At 36.3% G+C, this 24,969-nt stretch overlaps 1 protein-coding gene across 1 annotated transcript in view; it reads right to left on the reverse strand.

Annotated features, from left to right (window-relative positions):
• Positions 1-290: 290 nt before the first annotated feature.
• The window catches only part of LOC128635699 (olfactory receptor 502-like), a 43,656-nt gene continuing 18,977 nt past the window's right edge, over positions 291-24,969 (reverse strand). Inside the window, exon 2 of the mRNA XM_053688825.1 lies at positions 291-1,250. Within this exon, the coding sequence (XP_053544800.1) occupies positions 291-1,250 (960 nt within the window). The remainder of the gene's footprint in view (positions 1,251-24,969) is intronic.

Raw genomic sequence — 24,969 nt, forward strand, 5'->3', positions numbered from 1 at the left:
TAAAAAAAAGAGAATATACCCTGGCTTATTTACATAGGATAACCAATTATCCCAACTTCTAAAATAGAATAAGAACATTTGGTGTTATTGAAAGTTCTAGCTCATAGTTTTGCTGTTTTTATTTATTGCTGATGTTTATTTTTATATTGTGTAGTTGTTTCTTTAAGAAGGAAATAGTTTTTTTTAGAAATTCTCTAGATTAGGTGATATAAAAAATAAGAAAATTGTTGGAGGTCAGGTTTCTTAGATATTATTGTGATGTCACATTACAAAAATTCATACTTTTCAGTTTATAATCTTTTTATTGGTTTGCGATTTATTCTTCTTAAATATATATATCGTTTTAATGCTTCCTTGATCTGTTTATTTCTCAGACTGTAAATTATTGGGTTTAAAAATGGTGTCCCAACTGTGTATAGCAAAGATAGTGCTTTGTTAATGTCTAATGAGTGCTCTCCAGATGGAATTCCATAAATAGTAAAGAGTGTTCCGTAGTAGGTGCATACCACCGCCAAATGTGAGCTACAAGTGGAAAAGGTCTTTTGTCTTCCAGTTGTTGAAGGAATTCGAAGGATAGCCAGGAAGATATATATATAGCTTATGACAACAAGATTAAATAATAAAAGCGTTATGGGGGTGGCGAGCACTAAATTTGTTATGGCGACAACTTGTGTGTTAGAGCACGAAAGTTTGAGAAGAGGAGAAAAGTCACAGAAGAAATGGTCAATGATATTAGGACCACAGAACGTTAGCGAGCACACAAGTGTGACTATAGTTAATGTTACTGCAAAACCAGTGACCCAAGACCAGCTGATCAGGTGAAGACAATATTTGACGTCCATGATGGACAAATAACGTAATGGGTTACATATGGCAAGATATCGGTCATAGGACATCACAGTTAGAAGGAAGCACTCAGTAGTTGCTGATAGACCATAGAAGAAGAACTGAGAAAAACAAGCAGAATATGATATAGTTCCTCGTTCTAATGCAATAACATGCAACAAGTTAGGGACAATGTTGGTTGCAAACAAGATGTCAGAACAAGAAAGTTGGGTAAGGAAAAAGTACATTGGAGAATGGAGGTCTTTAGAGGCTGACACCAGCATAATGAGTAAGAGGTTTCCAACTAAAGTCAGCATATAAATGATAATGAGCAGACAGATAAATAAAGTTTTATAATTCTGAAGGTTTCCGAACCCAAGAAGTATGAATTCTGTTACTGATGTTAGGTTCCCATCATGCTTTGCCTATTAAAAAAAAAAATAATAGCGTAAGCAAATGGGATAAGGATGTGTTTGTAGATATACAGGTCAAAAAAATATCCAAAATCTGCCTATAACTGGAGAGTTTCACCTACTCATCACATGTATTCAAGTTTCCTAAATTACTAGTTTCACTTTTTATTGTTCCAAGAACGCAGATTGTTGATGATTGTATTATAAATGCTTAGAAATATCAGCCTTAAAGGGACATTGAAAAGATGTGAGAAGCTACTCCAAAGCTTATGTCACTGCACCCTCAACCTGTAGACTGCAGAGCTCTCTTCCTCCTGTACTAGACATTTTTAGTCTGTTTCTGTATCTTATCACAAATCTTTGTCACTGTATACCCCTACCTCTGTACCAAGCGCTATGGAATTTTGTGGCATTATATAAATAAATGATAATAATAATGTATGTAACCTATATTGGGCCAGACTACAATTGGCACGCTAACTACATGTTTGGCTTGCGGGCTAACTGCACTAAAGTTTTAACGCAGCCGGGTTAGGGTGCATATTACAAGTTGATAGTAAAAAGTTTGCATGAGAGCAAAATTCTTATGCGCAGTAACTTCAGATATCACGACTGCACTAACTTCTCTCCATAGACTTCAATGAGGTGAACTGTTTAAAAAACCTAACACTTGTCACTCAAATGCTAACCCTACACATCATACAAAATATACATCATACAAAATATACATCATACAAAATACACATCATACAAAATACACATTATACAAAATATACATCATACAAAATACACATCATACAAAATACACATCATACAAAATATACATCATACAAAATATACATCATACAAAATACACATCATACAAAATATACATCATACAAAATACACATCATACAAAATATACATCATTCAAAATACACATCATACAAAATATACATCATACAAAATACACATCATACAAAATACACATCATACAAAATACACATCATTCAAAATACACATCATACAAAATATACATCATACAAAATATACATCATACAAAATATACATCATACAAAATACACATCATACAAAATACACATCATACAAAATATACATCATACAAAATATACATCATACAAAATACACATCATACAAAATATACATCATACAAAATACACATCATACAAAATACACATCATTCAAAATACACATCATACAAAATATACATCATACAAAATACACATCATACAAAATGCACATCATACAAAATACACATCATACAAAATACACATCATACAAAATATACATCATACAAAATATACATCATACAAAATATACAAAATAGACATCATACAAAATACACATCATTCAAAATACACATCATTCAAAATACACATCATACAAAATATACATCATACAAAATACACATCATACAAAATTCACATCATACAAAATACACATCATACAAAATACACATCATACAAAATACACATCATACAAAATATACATCATACAAAATACACATCATACAAAATACACATCATACAAAATATACATCATAAAAAATACACATCATTCAAAATACACATCATACAAAATATACATCATACAAAATATACATCATACAAAATATACATCATACAAAATATACAAAATAGACATCATTCAAAATACACATCATACAAAATATACAAAATACACATCATACAAAATATACAAAATATACATCATTCAAAATACACATCATTCAAAATACACATCATACAAAATATACATCATACAAAATATACAAAATAGACATCATTCAAAATACACATCATACAAAATATACAAAATACACATCATACAAAATATACATCATACAAAATATACATCATACAAAATACACATCATTCAAAATACACATCATACAAAATATACATCATACAAAATATACAAAATACACATCATACAAAATACACATCATACAAAATACACATCATACAAAATATACAAAATACACATCATACAAAATACACATCATACAAAATATACATCATACAAAATATACAAAATAGACATCATTCAAAATACACATCATACAAAATACACATTATACAAAATACACATTATACAAAATATACATCATACAAAATACACATCATACAAAATACACATCATTACAAAATACACATCATACAAAATACACATCATACAAAATACACATCACACAAAATACACATCATACAAAATATACATCATACAAAATATACATCATACAAAATACACATCATACAAAATACACATCATGCAAAATACACATCATACAAAATACACATCACACAAAATACACATCATACAAAATATACATCATACAAAATATACATCATACAAAATATACAAAATACACATCATACAAAATATACATCATACAAAATATACAAAATAGACATCATTCAAAATACACATCATACAAAATACACATCATACAAAATATACATCATACAAAATATACATCATACAAAATATACATCATACAAAATACACATCATACAAAATACACATCATACAAAATATACAAAATAGACATCATTCAAAATACACATCATACAAAATATACAAAATACACATCATACAAAATACACATCATACAAAATATACAAAATACACATTATACAAAATAGACATCATTCAAAATACACATCATACAAAATATACAAAATACACATCATACAAAATATACATCATACAAAATATACAAAATAGACATCATTCAAAATACACATCATACAAAATATACAAAATAGACATCATTCAAAATACACATCATACAAAATATACAAAATACACATCATACAAAATATACATCATACAAAATATACAAAATACACATCATACAAAATATACATCATACAAAATATACAAAATACACATCATACATAATATACATCATACAAAATATACAAAATAGACATCATTCAAAATACACATCATACAAAATATACAAAATACACATCATACAAAATATACAAAATAGACATCATTCAAAATACACATCATACAAAATACACATCAAACAAAATATACAAAATAGACATCATTCAAAATATACATCATACAAAATATACAAAATAGACATCATTCAAAATACACATCATACAAAATATACATCATACAAACTACACATCATACAAAATACACATCATACAAAATACACATCATACATAATACACACCATACAAAATACACATCATACAAAATATACAAAATAGACATCATACAAAATATACAAAATACACATCATACAAAATATACATCATACAAAATATACAAAATACACATCATACAAAATACACATCATACAAAATATACAAAATACACATAATTCAAAATACACATCATATAAAATACACACCATACAAAATAAACAAAATACACATCATACAAAATACACATCATACAAAATATACAAAATACACATCATACAAAATACACATCATTCAAAATACACATCATACAAAATACACATCATACAAATATACAAAATACACATCATACAAAATATACAAAATACACATCATACAAAATACACATCATACAAAATATAGAAAATAGACATCATTCAAAATACACATCATACAAAATATACATCATACAAAATACACATCATACAAAATATACATCATACACATCATACAAAATATACATCATACACATCATACAAAATACACATCATACAAAATATCCAAAATAGACATCATTCAAAATACACATCATACAAAATATACATCATACAAAATATACAAAATACACATCATACAAAATATACAAAATACACATCATACAAAATACACATCATACAAAATACACATCATACAAAATATACAAAATAGACATCATACAAAATACACCTCATACAAAATATACAAAATAGACATAATTCAAAATATACATCATGCAAAATACACAACATAAAAAATATACATCATACAAAATACACATCATACAAAATATACAAAATACACATCATACAAAATACACATCATACAAAATATACAAAATACACATCATTCAAAATACACATCATACAAAATACACATCATACAAAATACACATCATACAAAATATACAAAATACACATCATTCAAAATACACATCATTCAAAATACACATCATACAAAATACACATCATTCAAAATATACATCATACAAAGTACACATCATACAAAATACACATCATACAAAATACACATCATACAAAATACACATCATTCAAAATATACATCATACAAAGTACACATCACACAAAATACACATCATACAAAATACACATCATTCAAAATATACATCATACAAAGTACACATCACACAAAATATACATCATACAAAATATACAAAATACACATCATACAAAATATACATCGTACAAAATATACAAAATGCACATCATACAAAATATACATCATACAAAATATACAAAATACACATCATACAAAATGCACATCATACAAAATATACAAAATACACATCATACAAAATATACAAAATACACATCATACAAAATATACAAAATAGACATCATTCAAAATACACATCATACAAAATATACATCATTCAAAATACACATCATAAAAAATACACATCATACAAAATATACATCATACAAAATATACATCATACACATCATACAAAATATACATCATACACATCATACAAAATAAACATCATACAAAATATCCAAAATAGACATCATTCAAAATATACATCATACAAAATATACAAAATACACATCATACAAAATATCTAAAATACACATCATACAAAATATACAAAATACACATCATACAAAATACACATCATATAAAATATACAAAATACACATCATACAAAATACACATCATACAAAATACACATCATACAAAATACACATCATACAAAATACACATTATACAAAATAGACATCATTCAAAATATGCATCATACAAAATGCACATCATACAAAATATACAAAATACACATCATTGAAAATACACATCATACAAAATACACATCATACAAAATACACAAAATACACATCATACAAAATACACATCATACAAAATATACATCATACAAAATACACATCATACAACATATACAAAGTACATATCATACAAAATACACATCATACAAAATACACAAAATACACATCATACAAAATACACATCATACAAAATATACATCATACAAAATATACAAAATACACATCATACAAAATATACAAAAGACATTTTCTTCTAAGTGAAAAACATTGGAATGTAAATTATTTCCATTCAAAACACAGTAAAACACATTTAAGCATATTGAAATTAGTTAAAAATGATTTTTCATGTTTCAAGGTGTTTGACTGGAAAGGGCTCAAAAGTGTATATGTGTACCGTATATATATATATATATATATATATATATATATACATATTTACAAATATTAATACATAAATACACATATATATATATATATATACATATATATATATATACACACATACATAATAGCCCTATCCAGTCAAATACATTGCCATGTTCCTTTTTATCCATTATAAAAGTCTATCAGCTAGATTACAAGTTGTGCGTTCGTGTTTTAATGCTGAAAAAAAGGTAATTTCAGCGTTAAAACAGCACCACAGCCATTATGAGTCTTGTCGGTATAGCTGTACCGCAAGCCTTTTAGCCTGTAACGCAACGTCAGTCCCGCACTCTTAAAAATTACGTTTTTTCTTGGGATTTCCATAGCGCAACCATTACGAGTTTTGCAGAGAGGCTAAAAGACCTTTGTTACACCCTAAAACGACAAGATCCGTAACGCCATCTAAAAGCAGTAGTTATGAGTTTTACGCAACAAATCTGTTACATAAAACTCATAACTAGACTGCTACAAAGTACACTAAACACCCATAAACTACCTATTAACCCCTAAACCGAGGCCCTCTCCATCGCAAACGCTATATTAAAGTCATTAACCCCTAATCTGCCGCTCCGAATATCGCCGCCACTAAAAAAAATATTAACCCCTATTCCGCCGCTCAGCGACATCGTCACCACTATGAGAAATGTATTAACCCCTAAACCCACCGCCCTCCCGCATCGCAAACACTATTTAAATATATTTAACCCCTAATCTGCCGTACGCCCACATCGCCCCCACTGTACTAAAGTTATTAAGCCCTACACCACCACCACTATAATAAACCTATTAACCCCTAAACTGCAAGCCACCCACAATGGAATATAATAAAGTAAACTATTAACCCCTAAACCTAACGCCCCCCCTAACTATAGATTAAAATGACAATTTCCCTATCTTAAATTAAAACTTACATGTCAAATTAAAAAAACTAAGTTCAAACTAACAATTAAACTAATATAATTATTAAACTAAAATTAAACTAACTACCAATTAAATAAAACTAAACTAAACTACACATTAAAAAAATCATAACACTACTCTAAAAAATACAAAGTATCTAATTACAAAAAATAACAAATGAAATTATCCAAAATAAAAAAGAATTACACCTAACCTATCAAAATAAAAAAGCCCACCCAAAATAAAAAAAACCCTAGCCTACAATAAACTACCAATAGCCCTTAAAAGGGCCTTTTGTAGGGCATTGCCGGAAGTTAAACAGCTCTTTTACCTGTAAAGAAAATACAAACACCCCCCCAACAGTAAAACCCACCACCCAACCAACCCCCCAAAATAAAAATCTAACTCTAAAAAAAACCTAAGTTACCCATTGCCCTGAAAAGGGCATTTGGATGGGCATTGCCCTTTAAAGGACATTTAGCTCTTTTACAAGCCCAAACCCTAAACCTTAAAAAAACCTATCACCAACCCCTGAAGATCCACTTACAGTTTTTGAAGTCCCGCTTGAACGATCTTCATCCAGACGGTGAGAAGTCTTCATCCAGGCGGCCTCTTCTATCTTCATCCAGGCGGCGAGAAGTCCTCATCTAGGTGGTGAGAAGTCTTCATCCAGGCAGCCTCTTCTATCTTCATCCAGGCAGCGAAGTCCTCATCTAGGCAGTGAGAAGTCTTCATCCAGGCGGCCTCTTCTATCTTCATCCAGGCGACACGGAGCGGGTCCATCCTGAAGACATCCGGCACGGAGCATCCTCTTCATACGGTCGCCGCTGTACAATAAATCTTCAATGCAAGGTACGCAATTCAAGATTGCGTCCCTTGCATTACTATTGGCTGAAAAATTTGAATCAGCCAATAGGAATTAGAGCTGCTAAAATCCTATTGGCTGTACAAATCATTCAGCCAATAGGAATGCAAGGGACGCCATCTTGAATCGCGTACCTTGCATTGAAGATTCAGTGTATGGCGGCGACCGTATGAAGGGGATGCTCCACGCCGGATGTCTTCAGGATGGACCCGCTCTGCGCTGCCGAGATCAAGATAGAAGATGCCGCCTGGATGAAGACTTCTCGCCGCCTGGGTGAGGACTTCGCCGCCTGGATGAAGATAGAAGAGGCCACCTGGATGAAGACTTCTTGCCGCCTGAATGAGGACTTTGCCGCCTGGATGAAGATCGTTCAAACGGAACCTCAAAAACTGTAAGTGGATCGTCGGGGGTTAGTGTTAGGGTTTTTTTAAGGGTTTATTGGGTGGATTTTTTTTTAGTTTAGGGTTTGGGCTTGTAAAAGAGCTAAATGCCATTTTAAGGGCAATGCCCATACAAATGCCCTTTTCAGGGCAATGGTTAGCTTAGGTTTTTAGATATTTTTTTTTATTTTGTGGGTTTGGGGGGGTTTGTAATGTTAATGGTGGTCTTTGTAATTTTTTTTTCAGCTAAAAGAGCTGTTTAACTTAGGGCAATGCCCTACAAAAGGCTCTTAAGGGCTATCGGTACTTTATTATAGATTAGGGTTTTTTTTACAATGGGTATTAGAATAGGAATAATTGTTATTATTTTTGATAATGTGTTTGTTATTTTGTGTAATGTATTTTTTTCGTTTTGGGGTGGGTTTTTATTTTTGGATTAGGACTTGGGCAGCAAAAGAGCTAAATGCCCTTTTAAGGGCAATGCCCATACAAATGCCCTTTTCAGGGCAATGGGCAGATTAGGTTTTACTTTATTTTTATTTTGTGGGTTTGGGGGTGGGGGTTTGTATACTGTTAGGGGGTGTTTATTTTTTGTTTTGTAGCAAAAGAGCTGTTAACTTTAGGGCAATGCCCTACAAAAGGCCCTTTTAAGGGCCCTTGGTAGTTTATTTTAGATTAGGCTTTTTTATTTTGGTGTGGGTTTTTATTTTTTTAAAAGGGTATTAGAATAGGAATCATTTTTATTATTTTGGATAATTTTATTTGTTATTTTTTGTAATTTTAGTGTTTTTTGTTTTTGTAATGTTAGGTTTTAGTGTAAGGCAGCTTAGGTTTTACTTCACAGGTAAGTTTGTATTTATTTTAACTAGGTAGTTAGTAAATAGTTAATAACTATTTAATAACTATTGTACCTAGTTAAAATAAATACAATCTTGCCTGTAAAATAAAATAAAACCTAAGCTAGCTACAATGTAACTATTAGTTATATTGTAGCTAGCTTAGGTTTTATTTCCCAGGTAAGTATTTAGTTTTAAATAGGTATTATCTAGTTAATAATTGTAACTTTAATTTAGCTCTATTTTTATTATGTTAAAGTTAGGGGGTGTTAGGGTTAGGTTTAGGGTTAGGCTTAGGTTTAGGGGTTAATAAAGTTTAATTTATGTTATTGCAATGTGTGGTTGGCGGTTTAGGGGTTAATAGCTTAATTTAGTTGCAGTGATGTCGGAGAGAGGCGGAATAGGGGTTAATAGATTTATTATAGTGTGGGCGATGTTGGGATGCAGGGGAATAGGGGTTAATAATTTTAGTATTGTGGCGGCGATATAGGGAGTGGCAGATTAGGGGTTAATAGTTTTATTTAGGTGGCGGCAATATCGGGGGCGGCAGATTAGGGGTTAATAACATTATGGCTTGATTTTCCTATAGCACGCATAACTCGTAATCTAGCTGTGTATTATTAGCCAAGATTTAAAAATGTTCACTAAAATTCTGGCAAATCGTCTTAAATTGATGTTGTCCTCACTGGTCCACACAGACCAGGTGGGTTTCATTAAAGATAGAGAAGCTCCTGACAATATCAGACGCATGGTCAACCTTATACACTATCTGAATGAGTCATAGACGCCTTCTCTCATTGGATGCAGAAAAGGCGTTCAATAGAATTGATTGGAATGATATGTTTTCGACCATTCAATTTATGGGATTTGACGGCTCTTTTATAACAGCTCTTAAAGCAATATATTCAACCCCGAAAGCACAGGTTGCCTCAGCTGGCTATAAGTCTAAAGTCTTCCCAATACTAAATGGTACGAGACAGGGCTGCCCCCTCTCACCCCTGTTTGCCCTATGCATTGAATCACTAGCAGCTCACATTAGACTACACCCAGACATCTCAGGCGTCAAACTTCGAAAGTCTGAATACAAACTAGCCCTATTTGAGGATGATATCCTACTAACTATAACTAAACCGCCTATCTTCTTACCTCCAATCTCTGGATACCGGATAAACTCTGATAAATGCTAACTGCTACCCATTGCTTTACCTTCCCATATGCAGAAACTACTAGAAATATATTTTGACTTTAAATGGGTTAAACACACACTTAAGTATTTAGGAATTCATCTTACCACACAATTCCACTAACTATATAAGTATAACACCCCACTTTTTAAAACTTTGAGAAAAGACATACAAAAATGTTAATCTTATAACGTCTCCTGACTGGGCCGACTAGCAGCAGTCAAAATAAATATACTTCCCCGTATATAATACCTATTTAGAGCACTTCCGATTAAAATTTTAAATTCAGATCTAGCTACCTTACAATCCGAATTATTATAATTTATTAGGGGAAAAAAGAAGGCCAGAATTTCAAATACAATAGTAACCAGACATAAATTGATGGGAGGAATAGGAGCTCCTAACTTGATGGATTATTAGAGAGCGGCTAGATTAGCCCAAGACTCCATGATACATGGAAGACTTAACGAGGCTTTATGGATATCACTAGAAGCAGACCTGGGGGGCTGGGAATTTCCAGACTTAGTATAATGGGACAAACAACTCTCATACCTACACGAAGCCTACAATGGAGCTCACATTATACAACTGGATCATAGTGGCGAGAAAAAGAACACTTTTCCCAAACATCCTTATTAACTCTGATTAGATACTTATTATCTGGAGATCTTAGAAAACAAATTAGCAAATGGGAGAATAAGGGCTTGTACTGAGTAGCTGACTTATTAGAAAACAAACGATTTGCCCAATTACAACTTAAATTAGAACCCCTCAAGCTACACTGGTACCTATACCTCCAACTAAACTCTTCTCTACATACAATTATTAAACTTACACTCACCAACATGGCCACAACCTTAGAAAATATATGTAGCAGTCAACACAGTCCTAAACAAACTATATCATATCTCTGTAGTGTGCTGTCATGTGTTAAATACTCTTCAATAGATAAACTGCTCTACAGGGGGAACGCAGTGTGTTTAGCACCACATAGCTACTGGGTGCAATTTGCTGGAAGTAGAGAGTGTAATAAACATAATGCAGAGTCTGGGTTAGGGGGCATTTATGCACATATCGGGTCTACTGGTCTAGAGCAGCATATTGAGGATTCATTAGTTGATCACTCATTCATTAGTGATTCCTTCTTGTCACCATGAATTTAAAAATATCTATCTTAAATTTGTGTTTTGGGTAAACTTATATTTTTGCTACTCAATGTGCTAACCCTAACCAGCAAATTATTTAACATATATAGAGGTAAAAGAAGGGAACATGATATGTGTGTGTATGTGTCTGTGACTGTGTATGTGACTGTGTATGTGACTGTGTATGTGTCTGTGACTGTGTATGTGTCTGTGACTGTGTATGTGTCTGTGACTGTGTCTGACTGTGTATGTGTCTGACTGTGTATGTGTCTGACTGTGTATGTGTCTGTGACTGCGTATGTGTATGTGACTGCGTATGTGACTGCGTATGTGTATGTGACTGTGTATGTGACTGTGTATGTGTATGTGACTGTGTATGTGTCTGTGTCTGTGACTGTGTATGTGACTGTGTCTGACTGTGACTGTGTCTGACTGTGTATGTGTCTGACTGTGTATGTGTCTGACTGTGTATGTGTCTGTGACTGTCTATGTGTCTGTGACTGTGTATGTGACTGTGTATGTGACTGTGTATGTGTCTGTGACTGTGTATGTGTCTGTGACTGTGTCTGACTGTGACTGTGTCTGACTGTGTATGTGTCTGACTGTGTATGTGTCTGTGACTGCGTATGTGTATGTGACTGCGTATGTGACTGCGTATGTGTATGTGACTGTGTATGTGACTGTGTATGTGTATGTGACTGTGTATGTGTCTGTGTCTGTGACTGTGTATGTGACTGTGTCTGACTGTGACTGTGTCTGACTGTGTATGTGTCTGACTGTGTATGTGTCTGACTGTGTATGTGTCTGTGACTGTCTATGTGTCTGTGACTGCGTATGTGTCTGTGACTGCATCTGTGTCTGTGACTGCGTATGTGTCTGTGACTGTGTATGTGTCTGTGACTGCGTATGTGTCTGTGACTGCGTCTGTGACTGCGTCTGCGTCTGTGCATGTGTCTGCATCTGTGCATGTGTCTGCATCTGTGCATGTGTCTGTGCATGTGTCTGTGACTGTGTATGTGTCTGTGACTGTGTGTGTGTGTGTCTGTGACTGTGTGTGTGTCTGTGACTGTGTGTGTCTGTGACTGTGTGTGTCTGTCTGTGACTGTGTATGTGTCTGTGACTGTGTATGTGTTTGTGACTGTGTGTCTGTCTGTGACTGTGTATGTGACTGTGTGTGTGTCTGTTACTGTGTGTGTGTCTGTGACTGTGTGTGTGTCTGTGACTGTGTATGTGTCTGTGACTGTGTCTGACTGTGACTGTGTATGTGACTGTGTGTCTGTCTGTGACTGTGTATGTGTCTGTGACTGTGTGTGTGTCTGTGACTGTGTGTGTGTGTCTGTGACTGTGTGTGTGTCTGTGACTGTGTGTGTCTGTCTGTGACTGTGTATGTGTCTGTGACTGTGTATGTGTCTGTGACTGTGTGTGTGTCTGTGACTGTGTATGTGACTGTGTGTGTGTCTGTGACTGTGTGTGTGTCTGTGACTGTGTGTGTCTGTCTGTGACTGTGTGTGTGGCTGTGTGTGCGCAAGTGTTTTGCAACAACAAAAAATAACGTTACTCCATGAGCAAAAAATATTATGCCCAAAAATGGCCTAAAACAGGGGGGGTTCTAAGTGCCTAAGGCAGCACAAAACCTAAATACGCCACTGGCTTAAACGCATGGATAAATCTGTTCTGAATTGACAGTGCACCTTTGCTCCTGAGCTGGACATGATTGGTGCAGATAGACAAATAGGCTGACTGGTGGTGACTATTCTAGTGTTAAAAATACAATTTTCAATTTAATTTTTAAAAGGAATTTGATTATTTTACCATGTATTTAATTCTTGCTCTCCTGTGCCCCTCCAGATGAGGATACAGCTGATGAGCCAATCACTAACAAGCATACCTGTGTAAGCTCATCTGGATCAGAACATTTTATGATTACAATGAAATATTAGGGTGTTTGTGTTAATTACAAGATTACTAAAAACATATAGGGGCATATTTATTAAAGGTCTGTCGCCCACTGCAGACTCGCGGCCAATCGGCCTCCAGCAGGGGGTTGTCAATCAACCCGATCGTACTCGATCGGGTTGATTTGTGGCTATGTCTGTCCGCCTCCTCAGATTAGGCGGACAGGTTATGGAGCAGTGGTCTTCAGACTGAAGGCTCACCAGAAACACGGGGCTTCAAGCTCCATACGGATAGATATGCCCCATAGCTTTACTAATTACACACATCATACATTGGTATCACATAAAGAAAGAGAAGCGCACAGTAGCTTGTTCTATGGTGCATCACCACCTATGAGCAGCCTCTTTTAGCCCTGTTGTGCTTTTCACAAAGAAGAACTTTTCTGAAGTATATCAATCGGACCCAACCTAACATGGGCAGTGCAGCCTGCTCCTTCTGTGCGCCTCGTCAGTGAGATACAGCAATATTCCTTTTAGCACATAGGGCAAGGAGTCCACATCTGATTTCCCTCATCATTCTTAGGGAGACAGTTATACTTCAGGAAAGTTCTCCTCTGTGAGAAGCACGACTGGGCTAAAAGAGGTAATCGCCATAGAACAAGCTACTGCGCTGTTGTTCCTGGTAGAGCGCTTCTCTTTTTGTATGAATAATAAATTGATATTACCGGTTAATTTAAACCAAAAATACAAAGGGGCGTATTCATCAAGCTCTGTAAACAGGCTCGCCGGAAGCGGTCTTAAGACCGCCGCTCCTTAACTCACCCGCCACCTCTGAGGCAGCAATCCGATCGTAAAAGATCGGGTTGATTGACACCCCCTGCTAGCGGCCGATTGTCCATGGATCTGCAGGAGGCAGCGTTGCACAAACAGTTCACCAGAATTACCTGTGCAATGATAAATTCTGACAACATATACTATAGCGGATCATGTCCATCCATACAATGGTAAATCGGCCCCTTCTGTCTCTCCTAATGAACTGTAATTGCTAAGAGAACAAAATGTTAAGGAGCTGAGAAAATAGTTTAAAAGACCAGCGACGTACCCTGTACGACATTAGGGGTTTAAAGCGTCTGGAAGCGATCCTGCTCGCTTCCAGCCGCTTTCCGGTTATTGCAGGATGCCTCGATATCGAGGCATCCTGCAATAACACCCCTGGGCCATCCGATGCAGAGAGAGCCACTCTGTGGCCCTCTCTGCACCGGACATCGATGGCCGGTATCGTTGGTGGGTGGGAGCCGACTTGGGAGGCGGGTGGGAGCCGACTTGGGAGGCGGGTGGGCAGCCATCAATGGGCCGGGTAATGTAGAGGGGGGCGGGATCGGGGGCATGGCCGATGGGGGCGCACACGGGCGCGCGTGCACGGGGGGCAGCGGGCGGGCGCGTGCACGGGGCGGGAGCGGGTGGGAACCGCTACACTACAGAAAAGTTTTGTTTGTATAAGTGGGAGAAAGGGGTATTAAAATTTTTAATATTTTAGAACAAGCAATCAAAGGTATCTAGGAGGGAGTGGGGGGTTGGTCTTTGGTGGGGGGGGAGCTACACTACAGAAAATGGGAACATTTAAAAAAAAAAAAAAAAATTATTCTAAACTGGGTACTGGCAGACAGCTGCCAGTACCCAAGATGGCGCCCATCAAGGCAGAGGGGGAGGGTTAGAGAGCTGTTTGGTGGGGGATCAGTCAGTTTGGGGGCTAAGGGGGGGTCCTACACATCAGCATATGTAAATATGCTTTAAAAAAAAAAAGCCTAAATATACCTTTTATTTTAGTACTGACAGAGTTGCTGCCAGTACTAAAGATGGCGGGGACAATTGTGGGGTGGGGGAGGGAAGAGAGCTCTTTGGGAGGGATCAGGGGGTCTGATGTGTCAGGTGGGAGGCTGAGCTCTACACTAAAGCTAAAATTAACCCTACAAGCTACCTAATTAACCCCTTCACTGCTAGCCATAATACACGTGTGATGCGCAGCGGCATTTAGCGGCCTTCTAAGTACCAAAAAGCAACGCCAAAGCCATATATATTTCTGCTATTTCTGAACAAAGGGGATCCCAGAGAAGCATTTACAATCATTTGTGCCATAATTGCACAAGCTGTTTGTAAATGATTTCAGTGAGAAACCTAAAATTGTGAAAAATGTATAGTTTTTTTTAATTTGATCGCATTTGGCTGTGAAATGGTAGCTTGAAATATACCAAAATGGGCCTAGATCAATACTTGGGGTTGTCTACTACACTACACTAAAGCTAAAATTACCCCAAAAAGCTCCCTACATGCTCCCTAATTAACCCCTTCACTGCTGGGCATAATACACGTGTAGTGCGCAGTGGCATTTAGCGGCCTTCTAATTACCAAAAAGCAACGCCAAAGCCATATATGTCTGCTATTTCTGAACAAAGGGGATCCCAGAGAAAAATTTACAACCATTTATGCCATAATTGCACAAGCTGTTTGTAAATAATTTCAGTGAGAAACCGAAAGTTTGTGAAAAAAATTGTGAAAAAGTTAACTATTTTTTGTATTTGATCACATTTGGCGGTGAAATGGCATGAAATATACCAAAATTGGCCTAGATCAATACTTTGGGATGTCTACTAAAAAAAATATATACATGTCAAGGGATATTCAGGGATTCCTGAAAGATATTAGTGTTCTAATGTAACTAGCGCTAATTTTGAAAAAAAATGGTTTGGAAATAGCAAAGTGCTACTTGTATTTATGGCCCTATAACTTGCAAAAAAAGCAAAGAACATGTTAACATTGGGTATTTCTAAACTCAGGACAAAATTTAGAAACTATTTAGCATGTTTTTTTTTTTGGTGGTTGTAGATGAGTAACAGATTTTGGGGGTCAAAGTTAGAAAAAGTGTGGGTTTTTTTTCAATTTTTTACTCATATTTTATAAACAAAATTATAGTAAATTATAGGATATGATGAAAATAATGGTATCTTTAGAAAGTCCATTTAGTGGTGAGAAAAACGGTATATAATATGTGTGGGTACAGTAAATGAGTAAGAGGAAAATTACAGCTAAACACAAACACCGCAGAAATGTAAAAATAGCCCTGGTCCTTAAGGGAAAGAAATTGAAAAAAGGCCTTGGTCCTTAAGGGGTTAAGGGAACATTAAACTTATGGACGCAATTACAACAGATTGGTCACTGCCTATTTTAACCAAGTGCCAGCTGGTGAGGTTCTGTATTTTTTATACTGGGTGCCGCCATCTTAAAGCTCATATATTCATACACCCTGTTACAGAACTGGTGACCATTCACAGATCAGTGATGTTATTGGCTATCTCACAGCTGTACCGTGCCCTTCAGGTTGAAATGCACAGAGGTTGTTTTACATTTTTGCAGTTTTCATATCTAGTTTAAACGTTATGGGGAGTGCCCCAGGGATCGGTACTGGGCCCTGTTCTTTTTTTATTATTTTTATTGAAGTTCATTGCATGAGATACATGCAATATATGTCAATAAATATCATATAGAAAACTTGTTTCAAATCTTACAGTCAAAGTGAGTCAAACAAGATAAACATTACAGGTATATTACATGTATATACAGGGACACTTGCCATTCAAACTATATACCTCCAGGGTAAAGCTATAGAAGGTAATCTTGCCCAAAAGCAGACCACTCTTGGGTCCCAAATAATGAACCTCCTTTTGCTTATCTTATAATATAGGTAACAAATGCTTATAACTAGACCTTATGGTCCCATACTAATATAAACAGACATTACATACAAATCACTGTGGACCTCTTACAGTCAAAACTATGTAGTATGATATTGGGAAGTATATAACAGTCAAATAGTGTAATTATCACTCAGAACATAGGTCAAAGTCTAAATTAAGTAATCAAATGTGGATGTATAATGCACCTCAGTTAGGAGGAGATGGACTATGTAGTAGCGTATTTCAATGTGAAATGTAGTGGAAAATTACAAATACGGTTCTAGGGCCTAGAATGATCAGAACAGAGTTTGAATTGTTAATACCAGTGACGTGCGGGGAAGTCAGAGTCTGGTGAGGCACTGGCCAGGATCTGACCGAGTAGCACATATATGAACCCAATAGAGATATTTTAAATTTACAACTATATTAGCTGCATGCAATCTTATTATAATTCTTTGTTGAAAAGCATATTTAAATAGAATCAGTAGCTGCTAATTGGTGGCTACACAATCACATCGATGCCTTGTGTGATTGGCTCATTTTTTGCATTGATATTTCTTCAAAAAAGGATATCTAAAGAATGAAGCAAGCCAAGTAAATGGGAATGTTGTTTAAAAATTGTATTCTCTAGCTGAATCATGAAAGAAATATTTTTGGTTTTTCATGTCCCTTTAATTTCTGCAAAAAATTGGAATTACTCGTTTCACTAGGACAGATGGGATCTCAGGCCTGACAGCAGAAATTCTGAAAATTAGAAAACTATATGGCAAATTCCCATTCACAACATAGGTAAAACACATCACGTGAAAATGACTGATCTCAATCATTACTATGGATTAATAACCTTATTATGTCAAGCATGTTGTCCTATCCATGAAGGAAAGTACTTAGATGTTATTTGATTTTATATAATTATTATAGTGATCAATTTATGTGCCAGATATCTTTGTTTGCAATTTTGCAATGCATCACCGGTAAGGGGTATTTTTTTTTTCATAAAGCTGACTCACTATATCATTATGCAAGGAGAAATAGATTTTAATGCTTAGTTTGATAAGAGTTCAACTGCAATTTCTCCTTGCATAATTATATAGTGAGTCAGCTTTATAAAAAAATACCCCTTGCCGGTGATGCATTGCAAAGTTGCAAACAAAGATATCTGGCACATAAATTGATCACTATAATAATTATATAAAATCAAATAACATCTAAGTACTTTCCTTCATGGATAGGACAAAATGTGTGATATAATAAGGTTAGCTGCACTAAATATAGACAGAGACTCCAGTCCAGATGACATTTTTATTACAGAACCAGACTGGGGCTGGGACCTATTTTTACCACAAACTCCAGTCCCAATACTATACTGATTCCTTAATACTGTAATCAGTGACTACAATACCTGTCCTATCTTTTCAGCTTCCTGCCTGTGCTGTTAGGTGCAAACTAATTGCAGAAGTCTTGGATCTTATTGTTTTCCACCACTATCATTTCATATTTTGGAAATCAGTAAAATATACAGTTGATAAAATTAATTATAGTTAACAGTGGAACAAACCCCCTCCTTCATTCAGGATCTACCCACACTCACTGCACTTGGGAGAGTAATCACTTAACTCATTCACAACTTGCTGTCAGCAGAGAACTAGAGGATTTTTCCTATTGTTTAGTATATGCTAAATTAAATATAAACAGTAAGAGCTGCTCGGTACTAACTTGCAAGTTATTGTCACCGCTCACTTCCCTACAGCGCTGGTAATACAGGTTTACAAAAACCCGGCATTAGCAGGCAAGAAATGAGCGTAGAGCAAAATTGAGCTCCATACCGCACACCAATGCCAGTGCTGCTTAAGTCAGCGGTGAGCTGGTTGTACGTGCTCGTGAATGATTTCACCATAGACATCAATGGGGAGAGCCGTCTGAAAAAAGTCTAACACCTGCAATAAAGCAGCGCAAAGCTCCGTAATGCAGCCCCATTGATTCCTATGGGGAAACTAAATTTATGTTTACACCCTAACATGAACCCCGAGTCTAAACACTCCTAATCTTACACTTATTAACCCCTAATCTGTTGCCCCCGACATCGCCGACACCTACATTATACTTATTAACCCCTAATCTGCCGCCCCCGACATCGCCGACACCTACATTATACTTATTAACCCTTAATCTGCCGCCCGACATCGCCGACACCTACATTATACTTATTAACCCCTAATCTGCTGCCCCCGACATCGCAGACACCTACATTATACTTATTAACCCCTAATCTGCCGCCCCCGACATCGCCGACACCTACATTATACTTATTAACCCTTAATCTGCCGCCCCAACATCGCCGACATCTACATTATACTTATTAACCCCTAATCTGCTGCCCCCGACATCGCCAACACCTACATTATACTTATTAACCCCTAATCTGCCGCCCCCGACATCGCCGACACCTACATTATACTTATTAACCCCTAATCTGCTGCCCCCAACATCGCCAACACCTACATAAATGTTATTAACTCCTAATCTCCTGTTCCCAATGTCACCGCCACCTACCTACACTTATTAACCACTAATCTGCCACCCCCAACTTCGCGACCACTATACTAAATTTATTAACCCCTAAACCTAAGTCTAAGCAGAGGAAGACGGAGAGCAGCGCGGCTCCAAAGCAACCTCCAGAGAGCAGCGGCAAACCCAAATATCAGACAGGTCGGGCTCAGACTGAGCGACGAAAATTCAAATGGAGCTCCTTCTTTCTTCTGTGATGTAACCCTAACACCCACTAACTTTAATGTAATTAAAATAAATCTAAATAAAACGTACTATTAATAACTAAATATAATTCCTATTTAAAACTAAATACTTACCTGTAAAATAAACCCTAAGCTAGCTACAATATAACTAATAATTACATTGTATCTATCTTAGGTTTTATTTTTATTTCACAGCTAAGTTTGTATTTATTTTAACTAGGTACAATAGTTACAAAATAGTTATTAACTATTTACTAACTACCTAGTTAAAATAAATACAAACTTACCTGTAAAATAAAACCTAACCTGTCTTACACTAACACCTAACCTTACACTACAATTAAATCAATTACATAAATTAAATACAATTAGCTAAATTACAAAAACAAACACTAAATTACACAAAATAAAAAAAGAAATTATCAGATATTTAAACATATTACACCTAATCAAATAGCCCTATCAAAATAAAAAGCCCCCCAAAATAAAAAACCCTAGCCTAAACTAAACTACTAATAGCCCTTAAAAGTGTCAGTATATTTATGAAAATCTAAGTAGTGCTCTCCAAATAATATATCAGCTTATGGCAGGGTTATAACACAATACAAATAATAATTATCCTTAAAAATAGAAACCCTTAACCAACATGCATCTACTAGAAACAATACAATTAATATAAATACCTGAATTCTTTTATTTAGTTAATATCCATGAACATTTTGAAATATATTTGCAATACCAGAATATGACACAATATTATATACATTAAAACCGACTATTAAGATATGCTATCCTTCTTACAAAGCCCAGAAAAATTTACCTTCACGAATCAGCCTTATTTACAAATAGCCTTTCATTCAGTTAACACAATGGGATTAAAACCTTTAACTTTTAACATCCAAGCAATACAATCCTAAACAGTGCTTATAAACAATAGGATAATATATACACTGTGTGCAGAATTATTAGGCAAATGAGTATTTTGACCACATCATCCTCTTTATGCATGTTGTCTTACTCCAAGCTGTATAGGTTCGAAAGCCTACTACCAATTAAGCATATTAGGTGATGTGCATCTCTGTAATGAGAAGGGGTGTGGTCTAATGACATCAACACCCTATATCAGGTGTGCATAATTATTAGGCAACTTCCTTTCCTTTGGCAAAATGGGTCAAAAGAAGGACTTGACAGGCTCAGAAAAGTAAAAAATAGTGAGATATCTTGCAGAGGGATGCAGCACTCTTAAAATTGCAGAGCTTCTGAAGCGTGATCATCGAACAATCAAGCGTTTCATTCAAAATAGTCAACAGGGTCGCAAGAAGCGTGTGGAAAAACCTAGGCGCAAAATAACTGCCCATGAACTGAGAAAAGTCAAGCGTGCAGCTGCCAAGATGCCACTTGCCACCAGTTTGGCCATATTTCAGAGCTGCAACATCACTGGAGTGCCCAAAAGCACAAGGTGTGCAATACACAGAGACATGGCCAAGGTAAGAAAGGCTGAAAGACGACCACCACTGAACAAGACACACAAGCTGAAACAGCAAGACTGGGCCAAGAAATATCTCAAGACTGATTTTTCTAAGGTTTTATGGACTGATGAAATGAGAGTGAGTCTTGATGGGCCAGATGGATGGGCCCGTGGCTGGATTGGTAAAGGGCAGAGAGCTCCAGTCTGACTCAGACACCAGCAAGGTGGAGGTGGAGTACTGGTTTGGGCTGGTATCATCAAAGATGAGCTTGTGGGGCCTTTTCGGGTTGAGGATGGAGTCAAGCTCAACTCCCAGTCCTACTGCCAGTTTCTGGAAGACACCTTCTTCAAGCAGTGGTACAGGAAGAAGTCTGCATCCTTCAAGAAAAACATGATTTTCATGCAGGACAATGCTCCATCACACGCGTCCAAGTACTCCACAGCGTGGCTGGCAAGAAAGGGTATAAAAGAAGAAAATCTAATGACATGGCCTCCTTGTTCACCTGATCTGAACCCCATTGAGAACCTGTGGTCCATCATCAAATGTGAGATTTACAAGGAGGGAAAACAGTACACCTCTCTGAACAGTGAGGCTGTGGTTGCTGCTGCACGCAATGTTGATGGTGAACAGATCAAAACACTGACAGAATCCACGGATGGCAGGCTTTTGAGTGTCCTTGCAAAGAAAGGTGGCTATATTGGTCACTGATTTGTTTTTGTTTTGTTTTTGAATGTCAGAAATGTATATTTGTGAATGTTGAGATGTTATATTGGTTTCACTGGTAAAAATAAATAATTGAAATGGGTATATATTTGTTTTTTGTTAAGTTGCCTAATAATTATGCACAGTAATAGTCACCTGCACACACAGATATCCCCCTAAAATAGCTAAAACTAAAAACAAACTAAAAACTACTTCCAAAAATATTCAGCTTTGATATTAATGAGTTTTTTGGGTTCATTGAGAACATGGTTGTTGTTCAATAATAAAATTAATCCTCAAAAATACAACTTGCCTAATAATTCTGCACTCCCTGTATATTATGCTATTTAACTGCAATTTATCCTAATACAGTATTAATTTAAAACATCAGAACTTGCACAGATAAATTACTTAGCCTACCAGATACAAATTTAAACAATAATACAATATACACTTCTGAATTATTATTATATATTTGCATAGATAAACAAATTAAGATTGGGATTAGTTTAACAATACATAGGCTATGAAATGCTAACTTGAAATATAAACTGTTTCTCTTGCAAGGTGTATCCAGTCCACGGATTCATCCTTTACTTGTGGGATATTCTCATTCCCTACAGGAAGTGGCAAAGAGAGCACACAGCAGAGCTGTCCATATAGCTCCCCCTCTAGCTCCACCCCCCAGTCATTCTCTTTGCCGGCTCTAAGCACTAGGGTCTCTCTTGGGAGGGTAAAGTGAATGTGGTGTTAGAGCGACATTCAACGCTCTTCAGGCATGGCCTCAACTAGCTGCGGCCAAATTCATCAGATTTCAGTCGGACAACATCACGACTGTAGCTTACGTCAATCATCAGGGGGGAACAAAGAGTTCCCTAGCGATGACGGAAGTGACCAAAATAATCAGGTGGGCGGAGGATCACTTCTGCCATCTCTCAGCAATTCACATCCCAGGAGTAGACAACTGGGAGGCGGATTTTATAAGTTGTCAGACTTTTCACCTGGGGGAGTGGGAACTCCACCTGGAGGTATTTGCCCAGCTGACTCAGCTATGGGGCATTCCAGAATTGGATCTGATGGCGTCCCGTCAGAACGCCAAAATTCCTCTCTATGGGTCCAGGTCCCGGGACCCCAAGGCGGTATTGATAGATGCTCTAGCAGCGCCTTGGTCCTTCAATCTCGCTTATGTTTTTCCACCGTTTCCCCTCCTCCCGCGTCTGGTCGCCAGAATCAAGCAGGAGAAGGCTTTGGTGATTCTGATAGCGCCTGCGTGTCCACGCAGAACTTGGTATGCAAACCTAGTGGACATGTCATCTGTCCCACCATGGACACTGCCAATGAGGCAGGATCTTCTAATACAGGGTCCGTTCAAGCATCCAAACCTAGTTTCTCTACGTCTGACTGCTTGGAGATTGAACGCTTAGTTCTATCAAAGCATGGGTTCTCTGAGTCAGTTATAGATACTCTGATTCAGGCTAGAAAGCCTGTCACCAGGAAAATCTACCATAAGATATGGTGGAAATATCTTTGTTGGTGTGAATCCAAGGGTTATTCATGGAGTAAGATTAGGATTCCCAGGATATTGTCATTTCTCCAAGAAGGATTGGAGAAAGGATTGTCAGCTAGTTCCTTAAAAGGACAAATATTTGCTTTGTCTATCCTGTTACACAAGCGTCTGGCAGAGGTACCAGACGTTCAAGCGTTTGCTAAGGCTTTAGTCAGAATCAAGCCTGTCTATAAACCTGTGGCTCCGCCATGGAGTTTGAATCTAGTTCTTTCAGTTCTTCAAGGGGTTCCGTTTGAACCTTTACATTCCATAGACATTAAGTTGTTATCTTGGAAAGTTTTGTTTTTGGTAGCTATCTCTTCTGCTTGAAGAGTTTCAGAATTATCTGCCTTACAGTGTGATTCACCTTACCTGGTGTTCCACGCAGATAAGGTAGTTTTGGGTACCAAGCCTGGTTTTCTTCCTAAAGTTGTTTCTAACAAGAATATTAACCAGGAAATAGTTGTTCCTTCTCTGTGTCCTAATCCATCTTCGAAGAAGGAACGTCTTTTACACAATCTTGATGTAGTTCGTGCTTTAAAGTTCTATTTACAAGCAACTAAGGATTTCAGACAAACATCTTCCTTGTTTGTTATCTATTCTGGTAAGAGGAGAGGTCAGAAAGCGACTGCTACCTCTCTTTCCTTTTGGCTGAAAAGCATCATCCGTTTGGCCTATGAGACTGCTGGCCAGCAGCCTCCTGAAATAATTACTGCTCATTCTACCAGAGCAGTGGCTTCCACATGGGCTTTCAAAAATGAGGCTTCTGTTGAACAGATTTGTAAGGCAGTGACTTGGTCTTTACTGCATACTTTTGCCAAATTTTACAAATTCGATACTTTTGCTTCTTCGGAGGCTATTTTTGGGAGAAAGGTTTTGCAAGCAGTGGTGTCTTCCGTTTAAGGTACCTGTCTTGTT

The sequence above is a fragment of the Bombina bombina genome, chromosome 7 (assembly GCF_027579735.1).
Source record: "Bombina bombina isolate aBomBom1 chromosome 7, aBomBom1.pri, whole genome shotgun sequence".
Classification (NCBI taxonomy): Eukaryota; Metazoa; Chordata; class Amphibia; order Anura; family Bombinatoridae; genus Bombina; species Bombina bombina.